Source organism: Calonectris borealis, chromosome 4, assembly GCF_964195595.1.
Source record: "Calonectris borealis chromosome 4, bCalBor7.hap1.2, whole genome shotgun sequence".
In the NCBI taxonomy this organism is placed as follows: Eukaryota; Metazoa; Chordata; class Aves; order Procellariiformes; family Procellariidae; genus Calonectris; species Calonectris borealis.
In genome coordinates, this window is record NC_134315.1 from 60,629,798 (window position 1) to 60,644,731 (window position 14,934).

Here is a 14,934-nt window from a genome sequence, read left to right on the forward strand (position 1 = left end):
TAGGTCTCCCTCCACCTTGTGTTGCCCAGGGCTCTTGTCCCAAGTCTTCAAGCAAGCACTCCCTGTAGCACTGCTGCCGTTTGGCTAAGTAAGCCCCTGTGCTGCTTCTGGAAAGAAAGGTGGAAAAAGCTGGGAAACTCTCAGAATAAGAGAAATATATCTTTAAGTACAGGTAGGTTTGCTGCCATAAGTAATAGAAATATTACAGTATACAGATACCACGGCTGTTGTAATTGAAAACAGGCATTTTAAAATCATATGATAGTCATGGTAGATAGATATGGTCATACATTGTCCAGCAAATCTCAGTATTTCTCCAGGGTTGGCAGCAGTGCCACTTATTTGCTAATACTTATAGCAAATCTGCCAGCATTTACTGATACAGTAATTACACAGCTAGAAGAGACCCCGTTATTTGCTTTTATTGATTCCTCAGAAAAACTACAAAAGGTATAAAAAAATAAAGGATGAAATTCTTCTTGTGCAAAGGGAGTAGCTTGAAGGCAGACTTTTGACAGCAGCGGCGATTGCTGCCAACCTGCTAACCAGGGAAAGGAGCTCCCTCAGGGGGAAACTAACAGGGTAGAAGGCAGAAAGGGAAAAGTGAATCACCAAACATCCTTTTCTGTCTTTTCAGACCTGAAACCAAACGTGGGTTTTAAAGGTCCCACCTGTACAACAGCAAACTCTTGCTTTTACTAAGAGTGCTAGTAAAGAGCCATCAAACACAACACAGAAGTGCAGCACTCTCAACTGGAAGGGAAAACTCCCAGGCTATCTAGCCCTTAACCCTGCCATGGCCACAAAAGCCACCGGCTCTAAGAAATACCTCCAGCTGCTCCTTTTCCAGGTCGCTCTTCTAGGGCCTGTCTTCTGCGGGAACGTGTTGGTCTGGCCAACAGAAGGCAGCCACTGGCTGAACGTGAAGATAGTTATACAGGAGCTCATCCGCCGCGGGCACAGCGTTACCATCCTGGTATCCAACGCTTCTCTCTTCATTAAACCCAGGGCTGAGGCCGCAGAGAAGTTTGAGGTCTATAATGTGCCCTTCAAGAAAGACGCCATTGTGAATCTGATCGAGGATGTAGTGGCACTGTGGCTGAATAACAGGCCAACCACCTTGACCTTCTGGCAGTTTTACAAGGAGCTGGGAAAACTGTCCAAAAACTGGCACCATATGAACAGGCTAATGTGCGACGCTGTGCTAACCAACCGAGAGCTGATGGCCCACCTGCAGGGGTCTAGCTATGACATGCTGCTGTCAGACCCGGTGACCCTCTGCGGGGACCTGCTGGCTCTCAAGCTGGCCATCCCCTTCATCTACTCGCTGCGCTTCTCCCCAGCCTCCACCGTGGAGAGGCACTGCGGCAAGATCCCAGCCCCACCGTCCTACACGCCCGCAGCCCTGTCCGAGCTCACTGACTGCATGTCCTTCGGCGAGAGAATAAAAAACATCGTGTCTTACCACCTGCAGGACTATGTTTTCCAGAGCTACTGGGGAGAATGGGATATCTACTATAGCAAGGTCTTAGGTAAGCCTTCTGCTACTTCACTTCTCATTACACAGCCTCCCGCCTTACGACCTCGCAGAGCTAGGAACCCGGCAGGGTGGCAAAGTCAAAGTCTGAGAGAGGTCAGCAAGAAGTTTGTCATTATGTCCCTATGTGGAAAAGGGAATGAGCCACCAGGGTCCATCAGTTGCACCCACTCCCCTGTCAGGGCGCTGTGCTGCTATGCCATTGCATTGAGACAGGGACTGGTGCTCATCCCAATTGATGGATTTGACTTTTACCATAACTATTTTTAATGTGGAGGTTGAAACAACTTCCACACCATATAGGGCCCTTAGCAAGGGAGCTCAGCTTACACATTTCCCCCTCCAATGACTGCTTGCACAGAAAGCAGCCAGGAACAGTGCTGTTTTCCTAATCCAGAGTATCAGAACAAGGAGGGGGGAGATGGTGAGTTACGAGCCAACCCTGCCCCCCTCAGTAGCAATACTGAAATGCATTGTGGCTTTGTAATAGAGACTTCACTTATGTCACTGGTCATATAAAACCAATCCTCTCTGCACAAAACAAGTTGTATTTAAAACACACCCTCCACCCACAAGCAAACAGTGAAAGCAACAAGTCGTCTTCTGCAGGCTTTTGTTCTGGACTGTTTTGAGTGAATATATAGAAAAGTATGTTTATTTAAGTATTAATCACATGTAATCAATATGCCATTTTTACTAACCTCACACTGAGCTCAGGAAAAAGAGCACTTGCAAATCTCTCAGGGTTCAATTGCCTGCAAATACCTGCATGCTGCACGGAAGCCGTAGCAGAAGTCTTGCACAACAACATTAGGAAAACATTGCGTAACAGAGCTGGGCAGAAGCCCAGTAATGATTTTAGCACAGTGAAGAGGACTTACATTATTTCTTAATTGCACATTAGAAGGGTGACCATAAATAAAACTGTTTAACAGATCTTCTGGTTCAACTTATAGTGCATAATTGGCACCTAGTGGCAGGCAGGACAGCCCACACCATCACCTACCTCCCACGATGCATGCTCTGGAAGAGGCAAGTTCACATGAGGACAGTCTTACTCTGATACTGGAGTCACTTGCTGTGTAGTTTCAGCCACTTCAAGATGCAACTCTTTAGCTGCAGCCCTGGGTCACCTCCTGAAGTGCACTGTAAACGGACGCTCAGTGGCTTTATAAAGCAAAGGGGTGCCCACACAGTGGGTGAACATCTTCGCTGCATACCCAGCTGTGCTTCAAAGAGCCAGAAGAATGAAAAAGTCACCTCTTCTGTCAAACAAATAACATAGAGACTCTAGTTGGACAGGCAGGAGGGCCAGGATGACCAACAGGACACAATCCTCGCTGGACTGAGCCCCCCAGGGCTGACAGCTCTCCCCGCTGCTCCAGAGGAAGCACATCTTCCAGCTTCAGCAAGCTATTTACTACCAGATGGTGCCAGCTGGTCCCAGTCACCTTTTTCCCTAGGAAAACATGCCATTATCCAGGATGGGATTTCATGCCAGCTACCTTGGTTCCCTGCCTTCCAGAGCAAGGCAGTGTCACGCATGGCCAGCCCAGCTTGGGAGCGCTGCTGCTCCGGGTGAAGGAAGGCCACGGGGGCATTGCCACACAGGGCAGGCTATGGCTGGGAAGGAGGTGGCAGTGCTGTGGCTGCTGGCTGTGTTGGGCTGGGGGCTCGGGGGGAAGGTGTTGGTCTGGCCGGCTGACAACAGCTACTGGCTGAACATGGAGTACATACTCCAGGAGCTTCTGGTCCAGGGCCACAAGGTGACCGTGCTCCTGCCTTCGTGCTTCCTCATCCTCAACCCCACCCAGCCCTCACCCTCCCAGTTTGAGGTGGCTGAGGTGCCGATCACCAAAAAGGAGATGGCTACCTTACTGGAAGAAGCTTTCTATTTTTGGTTTTACCAGCAGAGAGTGCTACCTGTCTGGGAAAGTCTTTACAAGATAGCTCAACTGGTGTACAAGCTGGGGAATGTAACCAAAATAATTTGTGAAGTCCTGAAGAATGAGGTACTGCTGGAGAGGCTGAGGGCATCCACCTTCGATGTTGTTTTGGCAGACCCATTAGCACCCAAGTGGGGAGCTGTTTGCTGAGAAGCTGGGTATCCCCTTCATGTACACCATCTGGTTCTCTAGGCAACACGGTAGAGCAGCTCTGTGGGACACTCCCAGCACCTCCTTCCTACATACTCTAAGCTGCCTAACAGATTGGATGTCCTTCCTGGAAAGGCTAAAAAACATCTTCACCTACACTGTGCAGGATATCATATATCATTACCTTCTCTGGGGAACTTGGGATCAATACTGCAGTGATGTTTTAGGTAAGGCTGCTGTACACACAAGAGTAAATACCCAGAGCTTAGAGGTTAAGGCACAAATGAGGAGCAAGACAGCCCTGAACTCACTCTCCTTCCTCCAAAATTCCTGTGTCAAGTCAAACAATCCAGGCAAGTACAAATGTTACCTGTTAATCCTGACCTGCTACACTAGTACAGCTAAGTCCGTACAGGTACTTCTAGGATAGGTAAAACAGTGCTAAAGCCACTTGAAACAGAGCTCATCAGTCATATTCATAGATGAACCATGACAAACACTAAGAACAGCAAAATAATATTATATACCCACCAAATAGACTACTGAATTAAACCTTTTGAAGTAGAAATAAAAAATGGTTTTGGAAGGCTATACAGCAATACAACCTTTGTTCCCCTAGCACCCTTTTTGCTTGCTAGCTTATCTCGAAATGAGAATGGCCTCCTTTGGTCTTTTAAAGGCTGGGGAGAGTAGCTGAGCCCCCATCTGCAGTGATAAAAGGCCCTCAGCAGAGACAGGGTTCTTTGCGTTTCTGAAAGTGTCTAAAAGAAATATTAGAAGATAGTTGTATTTATTTGTAAGTTTTTTTTCTTTTTTAAATAATAGTTGCATAATTATTTTCACATTTTTGCTCTGAGTGATTATTGTAATGCTTAAAAGGAAACAGGGCAAACATATATGCTTTTTTGGTGGGCAGATAAAATGAATATTATTTCAATATGAGACTCCAAGTGTTTTTATTTATATTTCACTAGTAGTGTATAATTCTGCTAAGAGAGCTAAGTTATTAAGATATCCTACTATTAGACTACCTAGCTGTGCGTTTACTTGTGTTGCTTATAATGTTTGACAGAGACTAGAAAATCTTGTGCTGGCAGAAGCATGGTTTGCTGATCTCCTGTTGTGTAAGCCTCAGAGCTGCTTGGATCTTGTGTTGTCTTTTCTATTGTTAAATGTGGGGTTTAGCATTTAAAGCTCCCTGTGCAATACCTGTTTTGTCAGCTGTGTTAGCTTAGCTGTTCTCTATCCTGACTGTGATATGCTTTGATGTGCAGTGTGTCCAGTCCTGAAGGAGGTGTGAAAGGAAGGGGCAAGCATCTCACAGAAATGGGGCAATGTCCCAGCTCCTGCAGTGTATGCATGCATCTTCTCTTTCTCCTTGGAAAATCTTCTTCAGGGTTCTCATTATTCTAGCTGCCTTCCTAGAGCTACCTAAAGGCTTTTTCAAGTGATGAGGTTGAAGCATGATGAAAGACTGCTTGCTCCACCGTCAGTCTAGTGAGGGGAGCTTATGTGGTGGTGCTGACCTCCAGGAGGAGTGCTCAGGCCCTGTTTAGACTCAGCCTGAGCCTCATTCGCCCTCTGCTCAGGAGAGAGCAGTTGCCTTCTTCCCTGAATGCATCAGTAGCACCAAGCATCTCCACTACATCTGCAGGTTACAGTCAAGAGGGGAAGTCAGGTGTCTTGTCTTGGCTGTATCTGTCCTGCACTACATGATATGGATACACAGATGCCAGTTTGCAGCATCTTCCCAAGAGAAGGCACAGAAGCAGCAAGGTGAGCAAAACCTGTGCTCCTCACCTCCTCCTGCTTCCCTCCTGCGGTGGCCTGATGCTGCAGTCATCTCTACCAGGACTCTGTCCTTCCAGGGGCAGTGCTGTGTGTCCACAGCATCTGGTTATAGAGAGGACAGAATTAGAGCACCCTGTGGGCTAGTTGTGAATCGCTGCAGGACATTTTGCACCTAGTAAATGAGGAGATAAAAACTGTAACCAGCTAGGTTACAACTGCAACCAGGTAGGTGGTTCTTACAGGGCAAAGAAGCAAATCTAGGCTATAGTCAAGTGATAAGATCTGGTTCATCTCGTAGCTGTCAAAAAAGTCCCATGGGCTGCTCATGTGCTTTCCCTAGCCTGAGCTGCTTCGTACAGGAACGTGTGTCTTCACCTTGAAGATCTGGTATGAGGGTATACTGATTTTGGCTGGAATAGAATTAATTTTCTTCATAGTAGCTTGCATGCGGCTATATTTTGGATTTGTTATGAAAACAGTGTTGATAACACAGGGACGTTTTCATTATTGCTGAGCAGTGCTTGCACAGCATCAAGGCTTTTTCTGCTTCTGACACTGCTCCTCTCAGTGAGGAGGCTGGGGGTGCACAAGAAGCTTGGAGGGGACACAGCTGGAACAGCTGACCCCAACTGACCAAAGGGATATCCCATACCATGTGATGTCGTGCTCAGCAAAAATAGCTGCGGGGCTGGGAAGCTTGCCAGGGCTGCTGTTGCTCAGGGACTGGCTGGGCATTGGTTGGCTGGTGGAGATCAATTGATCTTTTTACATTACTTGTTTTTCTTGGTTTTATTTTTGGTTTTTGCTTATTAAGCTTTCTCTATCTCAACCCATGAGTTTTCTAACTTTTGCCCTTCCGACTCTTTTCCCCTCCTACTGTGGGGGAGTGAGAGGCTCTGTGGTGCTTAGCTGCATATCAAGACTAAACTACAACACAGGGAAGGGCTTCTGGTCCTCACATGCTGAAAAATGCACTTTGTGGTGAGCAGAAACAGGAGTTGCCGTCATTTCAAGATCAGCTGTGGCTCTGCAGGAGACTCCAGAATGGGATTTGCTGCTTGTCCAGTCCTCCCATGAGTGTCATTTTGTGTTCTGACACGCCCTCTTATCAAGCTTGGCACCAAGTGGATCTCACTTTTATTGGCTGGCTCAGATGTGTTTGCACACTGAAGCAGCAAACTGCTTCCAGCTCAGTCAAAACGAAGCTGTACATGGACTGCTGAGATGATGGGGCCAAGGTTCCCCTGGCTGCTCTGGGCCTATGCATGCTGCTGGAGCGCTGGCTTTTGTGGGAAGGTGGTGGTCTGGCCCACCGATGCAAGTCACTGGATCAATGTGAAAGTGCTGCTGGAAGAGCTCGTTCTCCGGGGTCATGAAGTGACTGTGCTGGTGCCCTCAAGCAATCTGCTCATCAACTACCGAGACACCTCCTCCCCCTTCACCTTTGAGGTCCTGCAAGTCCCCTTTACTCAGAAGGCCCTGCATGCTATCATGGAGAAGCTCTTCAATTTCTTGATGAATGAGGTCCCTAATCTCTCCCCCTGGGAGATCATGTGGAGGATGAAAGAGGAAGTGGAGGTCTTTACCAATATGTCAAAGCAGACCTGTGATGCCTTGGTGATGAACCCTCAGCTGATAGCAAAGCTGCAGCAGGCCAAGTTTGATCTTCTGATCGCTGACCCCCTGTCTGTGGGTGGGGAGCTCGTAGCAGAAATCCTAGCGATCCCTTTTGTCTACAGCTTCCGCTTCTCTCATGGGAATGTGGTAGAGCGGCTGTGCGGTGGACTCCCGTCCCCACCTTCTTATGTGCCTGCTAGCACAAGGGGGCTGACAGACCAGATGTCCTTCGTGGAAAGACTACAGAACTTCTTCTTTTACTTTTCCATGGATTTTTTTTTCTCGAAGATTTGGCGAGACGAATGGGATGGGTACTACAGTAATGTCTTAGGTAAGGTAGCTGTTGAGTGTTTTCTCCTCTTGCACAGGTTGTGCCTTTTGAATGTTTTGGGACCTCAGTGCTGCTGTCTCAACATACTCTTTCTCAATGGTCAGCAGAGATGGTAATCCTATTTTGGTCACATGGAGGTTGTGTTTTTAGTGTGTCTAGTCTAACAGACACCAGTGCAGTTTTGCTCTAGTTCCTCTTGAGGATCTTTAGAGCACATAGTTCTAATTTTTGTCAATGATGATACTGCAGGTGAGCTCTTGCAGTAAGCTGTATGCCCATTTTAGTGCTTTCAGAGGACAGTTGTTGCCTCTTCATCTTGATGACAGGCACTTCTACAATTAAGATGGTAGCAGATAAAAGCTGGAGGGCAAAGTCATTCCTTAAGTAAGTGTAAGGCACTGGAGACAGCTCCATTGACAACGTAGGGATGGAGTTAACCCTGTTGTAACTAGGAACACTGTCTCTGGACAACTGCAGAGCAAAAAAGTACCCCTCATTCACATTGCATGCATCATCTGGAAGAATCATCTTGTAACCCTGTGTAGTACAGGATGCTAAGTGTGAGTTCATATTCTCCAATAATAAATGCTAAGAACTGTCACTCTTCCCTTTCATTCACCATTCAGAGTTTGAAATAGTCTCCTTAAACTACGTACATACCTGAAATTTTTGTTCCAACCTCGTACAACTCAGGCTTGATTCAAAGTCTATTAAAGAGACCTTTTAGTTCAATGGACTTTGACTCTTGTACAGAGTATCTATGTTTAGGCAGATAACGAGTGAACAGCAAGCACAAGGCCATCTATTCTGTTGCCCTCCAATCTCTTCCTGCGCTTCCCAAGAACGCCTGTGTGCTCTGCAAACTAGTCCCTTTTCCCTGGATTGATTTTTTTTTTTTTTTAATACCACGTAAGACTTAATTACACCTTTACATCACTCTACTGTAATGCAAGCTTAATTTTCACTCCAGTAACTTTGTAACTGACTCATTGCTCTTTACTTAAAATAAAGTAAAATAAAATAAAATATAATATAAAAAAAAGTAAAATAAAAAAATAAGGTAAAAAAAATTACTGGTGTAAATTGTAACGCTGATCAAGCAGTATAAGAAGATGCCCTACTGATAATTTTTATCTTGCTGCTTATCTTGCTTGGTTCCTGCTTGCATTAGGCTGGCTTTGGACAGTCATTTACCAACACTTCTAACTCTTTTACTCCCCAGTTCCACCTTGTGGGGAAAATACTGCAAAGACAACTTGCAACATGTACCTGAGAATATATATTTTTCCAAATGGGAAGCTATAAAACAGTTTTATCCATTGGATTTTTTTCTATAGATGGATTCCTAGAAACATTGGATCTCGCATAAAATGACATTCAAAACACCTATGGATTTGGCCAAATTTTCCCGATATGTGTCAGAAGGAGCTGACCCAGTCCCCAAGAGAACTAGGGATGGCTGTACCTGTCTTTTATTGTAGTCTGAGCAGCTACTGACTGAGTCACTGTTTGAAAAATGCCACGGAATTTTGTTTAAAAACTTTCCTCCTCCCTGACTGGTGATCATTACTTTGCGATTCATTTATTTTTTATTTGGAACTAAATTTTCTGTGATTGTTCTCTTCCCCAAAGTGCATTTTTATTACAAGCACAGGTAATGAAGTCTTGCAGCGGTACAAGAATTGCACTTCTGCATCACAAAAACTAAATGCTTCCCACTTACCCTTGTACTCTAAATTCATCCTGAAGGTTCAAAATCCTTCTAAAGATCATATTGTCTTGTTCATGGCAACCTGCCATGGTCAAACAGAGGACAGGGCAAGGAATAGGTCTGGATTTGTCCATGTTTTCATTTCATGCATGATTTGATAGACTACACTAACTGGGAGTGCCAAAAGACAAAGGTAAGGCTCCTATTTCACAATCTACAGCAAACAAGACCGCTTCCATGCGCGTTGTAAACCCCTTGTACCTTGTCCATAGGAAGGCCCACAACCCTGTGTGAGACGATGGGGAAAGCAGAGATATGGCTAATCAGAACATATTGGGATATTGAATTTCCACGCCCTTTCCTGCCCAACTTTGAGTTCGTTGGAGGACTTCATTGCCAGCCTGCAAAGCCGTTACCAAAGGTATCCCAACTTTGTTCTGCCATCGGTTGGCTGTTTGCCCAGCAGAACAAAAACTGTTTCTCTCCTTGATCAGCCGTGCAAGCCATGTCCTGAGAAAGCTCATTCTTAAAGAAGATGCTCTGCTGCTGGTGGGGAGCTCAGAGCTATTTAGCAATCTGTCCGTACTTGTGCAAACTGAGCGCTGGGTTTACAGCCTGCTGTCTTAGAAGATGATAGCTGAAGTCAGCAGGAGGGAATACAGTGTTTGTTTTAGGAAAAATAGGTGCTACCTCAGAGTAGTTAAAATTTAATTCTAAGATACAGACTTGCAGCCCATGATAACATGATGAAATACCTGATGCAAAAAGGCACTGCAACGGGACAAATTCTTGAGACAAAATGGAGTCAAGACTTGCAGAAAGAGACTAGTGATAACCACTTTTTCTATTGTTCCTTAGTTTAAGATATCTTAAAGGGAGTAAAATCCTCAGCATCTCCAGCCTACGCTCTGCTGTGACTGGCAATATTCAGGTGGAATTTGAAACTCCCAGATACTCATGACAGCAACACGACAAGCTCTGGTCTAGATTATCACTCCTGTAGGAGCCTTAGAGGAGGTAGGGTATTTTCAGTGCAAGATGTCTACTAAAAGGAACCTTCTAACTCTCTTCCCACTCCTCTGTAGCAGGGGTTGAGCTGGGGGAAATGGATAACCATTCTCTTTTGGATGTCATTGCTCCATTTCACATGACACTAACTAAAAAAAGGAGCAGGAAGACCTATTGGTCTGATTTGTGGAAAATCTGTTTAGCAACGTGCTGTATTGCAAGAAATATAGAGAACTGGCTGACTAACAAAGTGACAGCAGCATCAGATGAATCTCTGATCAGGATGCTGAAAAACCCTGTGAGTTTTCAGCACTGTCCCTTCCTGCAGAGCTATGAAATACAAAGTGCTTGTTCCAGGAAAATCCAGAACCATGACTGACTATGCTAGGGAAGGTGTCACCGGGTATGGCCCTCTCAGGCCAGTGCCAGGATCCATTCCTGCTGCTTGTGCTCTGAAAGAAATGTGTCCTGACACTGCTTGACTCGCTTTCAAAAAGACAAAGCTTCTGTCACCTGTCTCAACTTGTCCTGCTCCTTCTTGGGGAGAAACTGTCTGTTTTGCACAGAGCCAGGTCCATCTCTGTAATGCCCTCCTGTCAGTGGAGCTGCTCATATACCATGATCATCTCCTCGATAAGCTAAAAAGGTTATGCTCTCTGTTCACAGAAATCTGTGTAATCTGCAGTGCATAATTACTCTTAGTATGTCTTCTGCCTCTCCTAGGAAATGGAAGAATTTGTTCAGAGCTCAGGGGAACACGGCATCGTGGTATTCTCTCTCGGGTCGATGGTCGACAACCTAACTGATGAAAAAAGTAATGTGATTGGCAGAGCCCTCAGCCAGCTTCCACAAAAGGTGAATTTCCTTTCGAGTCTAAAACAACTTGCCTTGTTTTTTGTCACTTCTGTTGCTTTTCAGCAATCCTTTTATGTTTCGACTGGCCCGGTTTTTATCTGCATCTCTGCTGGATGTGCCACAGCTGGGAAGCTGGGCTCTGCAGAAAGGCAGACTGCTGAGTCACCTCATGGGGAGTTCTGGTGTTTCCCCTTCTCTGAACCAAATGATGTGGAAGTGTGTCCATAGGACAAAATATAAAACTCACTCTGCGATTTTTACAATAAGCACATAATAACTAATCAAAGAGCTGAAGCCAAAGCTATTAGAATTACTGGGAAAAGGTACATGGGTTTGAGAAAAACCCCTACATTAGATGTAATAATACAGAAGGGCATGTCACATGCACTATGTTTATCTTACTCATCCTTTGTTCAAGGTCCTCTGGCGGTATAAAGGGAAAAAACCAGAAACTCTGGGCTCCAACACCAGGATTTATGACTGGATACCCCAAAATGACCTGCTTGGTGAGACTGATTCTATCTGGGATTCATTGCGCCTTTGGAAAAACTGTTTCCTTGTTTTTACACTAAAATGGCTTATTCAGGCAAAAGAACCACGTAACACTTGTGGCTACGATTAGTTTTGCAGCTTAAGCAGCAGAGATTTGCTCTTGGAGCCTTAATTTTCTAGCCTGCTTTTCACTTTAAGGTGAATGGCTATACAAGAACCATGGAAGATACAGACAGGCTGTGAAGGGAGTAGGGAGCAGTGGCTCAAGAAGGCAGCAACTTGAGCTTAGCTATAAAGACGGATCTCTAAAGCAAAAGCCTCTGTCTTACAGAGTTTGGTGGCAATTGTCTGGAAGGGCTAAGAACCACCTGTAGGCAGGAGTAAATATCAAAGTAGACGTGTACTCTGGAGCTGGATTTGGCCTCTGCAGTTCATTTCCAGGGCTCATTCTTCAAAATGCTTGACCTAAGCAAGGCTGCAGCAGGGAGCTGTTGTGAACCTGATATCATGTAAAAACTAGAACTGCACAACAGCAAAAGAGCTGAAGTAACTCTGGGGTAGTCTGGAGGAACATGTCGATTCACCTATTGCATTAAATATGAATGTGTGAAAGCTAACCGTGCAAGCTCTGATGCTCATCCAGAGGTCAAAGCTGTTCTCTTCTCTAGCAGTGCATTTGCTTGGGTTGTCTGCAGTGCTCATTACCCAGTGAACGCAGTCTGCCACAGCTGCTGTTACATGTGCCTTTCCTTCCCTGTTCCAGGCCATCCCTTGACGAAGGCCTTTATTACTCATGGTGGGACCAATGGGATCTATGAAGCTATCTACCATGGGATCCCGATGGTTGGGATTCCCATGTTTGCTGACCAGCCCGACAACATTGCTCACATGAAGGCAAAGGGAGCTGCAGTTGAGGTGGATTTCAGCACACTGAAGACACAGGACCTAATTGATGCACTGAATACAGTCATTAACAATTCCACGTGAGTTTTGTTCTTGCCTTAGAGTAGGATGAGGTTATTAAAATCTTGGGCGGCTGATGTGAGAAATTCTGCTGCCTCTTGTGGGAACCAAAAATACTGAGTAGCTGGAGTTTGGGTTTCAGGAGAAAACTATCTTTCAATTCTGAGAATCAGCATTTCTCAGAAAGAAGAGATCAGTAATTTGATTTTCCTTATACTACATGTTACGATCCCTTTGAGAAAAATAGTTCTTGGAAAGCCCAGAGCAGCTCCTGAGACAGTTTTCTGCTCTCTCTCTCTCTTTCTTGTTCTCTGCTAGTATAAATCCTCTGGAGGCTCTGGGTGACAATTCTAGTTGTATTATGTCTACTCTGTCTGTAGCCACAACAATTCTTTCTCTTACCCCTTAGTTACCAACATCCTTAGGTTACTGTACCTATCAGTCAGGAATTAGATGGTAAGGAAGTCCGGCAGCTGGGATCCCTTGCTAAGGATGAGGCCATTGACAAAGGGATTGGAAAAAAGGCACGAGTCCTCAATCTTTGGTAGTGACTCCTGTTAAGTGTGAAGGACAGATATCCCTTCAAAGAAGAACTTGCAAATTACCGAAGCAAATTGACCACCATTGATGGAGGTATCCAGTATCTGAGGGAATTAGCTGTGGTGGAGGTGATCTATAACAACCTGGATGATGACCAGGTATCCAAAGAGGTGGATGAAATCTGGTGCACATGCCCTCCCTGCCAACCTCCCCTTTAGTTTTATTGCTGAGCATGATGTCATACGGTGTGGAATATCCCTTTGGTCAGTTGGGGTCAGCTGTCCCAGCTGTGTCCCCTTCCAACTTCTTGTGCACCCCCAGCCTCCTCACTGGTGGGGTGGGGTGAGAAGCAGAAAAGGCCTTGACTCTGTGCAAGCACTGCTCAGCAATAATGAAAACATCCCTGTGTTATCAACACTGTTTCCAGCACTAATCCAAAACATAGCCCCATACTAGCTACTGTGAAGAAAATTAACTCTATCCCAGCCAAAACCAGCACACTATATTATATTGGAATAGAAAATGCTGCAAATGTTTCCATGTTGCTTTTTTTAAAGGAGTATCTGGAAAAATTTTGAGTAACTTTTCTTTGCAAAGATTGGCTTTTTCTATTACTGTTCATAATCCAATTTTATGCAAATAGGAGTAAATTGGGCCAGTTTCAAATATATTTAAATAACATCGATGAAAGTAAAAGCAGGGCTTTGTACCTTCCTCAAGAGGTCTGCCAGGTGCTGAATGTGTTGTTTCAGGAATCAAATCTCCTCGGTTTCTTCTTTTTTTCCCCAGCTATAAGGAAAATGCTCTAAGGTTATCCAAGATACACCACGACCAGCCAGTTAAGCCTCTGGACAGAGCTGTCTTCTGGATTGAATTTGTCATGCGTCACAAAGGAGCAAAGCACTTGAGACCAGCTGCTCACCATCTCACCTGGTACCAGTACCACTGCCTGGATGTTCTGGCATTCCTGTTCACCTGTGCAGCCATCGCTGTCTTCATTCTTGTTAAGTGCTGCTTATTTTGCTGTACAAGATGTGGCAGGATTGCAAAGAGGAAGAAAGAATAGACATCCTGTTCCCATCAGCACTTTTTCTTCTCCTAGGCTGATTCAGCAAGGCATTTATGCACCTTCCTTGGTGAATAAAATTATTAGGATATGCTTTAAGTTGGGCATATCATGAAGCACCGCACTGAACTGGGTCATGCTAAAAAGCTGTTGTGGGGCAGAGCTGCTTGCTTAGCCAGCAAATTCCTTCTGGCCTAAATAAGATTGAATTATAGTTGCTTTATCCCGTGGGACCCTGTTAGCTGATCACACACAGTCCCTAGAATGGTAATTGCTGCTCTAACTTTTCAAATTCATTTTGGTATATTTCATAAATTCAGCCTTCCCTTGCGTGGTACTGTGGGTCCCTCAATCTGCAACTAGTCTCCCTACCTTAATTCTGTCCTCTCCTATAATGTCACCCAGGCTTGATGATTCACAACCAAAATGCCTCTCCTATCAAAATAGCTCTCTCCAGATTGGACAGTGAAGCTAAGATCACAGGCTCCTAAAAAGCACCCATCTTGAATGGCCAAGATCATGAAAAACTGGGAGCTGCAAGTAGCTGGTGAAGCCTGTATCATCACATTTTTACAAACGCACTGACTACTTGAGGGCTGAGGGGAGACCAGAGTGCTAAAACCAGCAGAGAAATTACTTTTCTGAGAACCATTTCTCTTTTCCATTCAGTATATGCCTGGAGTCCTGCATAGGCCATCATTCTAACTGCAACACTACAGGGGTGTGAAAACCACCTCTGTCAGTTAACTTGCTCATCTTAACCCCCAAGTGCCTCTGAGCCATGCTAACTGATAAACGCAGGAAAACCTCTAGAGATGGAACTTGCGAAGAAGTAACATTACATGTGGGAACAGTGCAATAGTCACTTGCTGTGCCTGAAAAGTTGGAGGGAAAATAATGCTGCTCTTGGCTCAGATAAGAGTGGTA

The 14,934-nt window shown here is 45.1% G+C and overlaps 1 protein-coding gene across 1 annotated transcript; it reads left to right on the forward strand.

Moving 5' to 3' along the window:
- The first annotated feature begins 796 nt into the window (after window positions 1-796).
- LOC142082107 (UDP-glucuronosyltransferase 2A2-like) lies at window positions 797-14,131 on the forward strand. Its single transcript, XM_075149808.1, has 8 exons — window positions 797-1,532; window positions 1,959-1,965; window positions 6,747-7,372; window positions 9,356-9,504; window positions 10,815-10,946; window positions 11,365-11,452; window positions 12,202-12,421; window positions 13,731-14,131. The coding sequence occupies exons 1-8, from the start codon at window positions 797-799 to the stop codon at window positions 14,005-14,007; spliced, it is 2,235 nt and encodes a 744-aa protein (XP_075005909.1). The 3' UTR covers window positions 14,008-14,131.
- The last annotated feature ends 803 nt before the right edge of the window (window positions 14,132-14,934 follow it).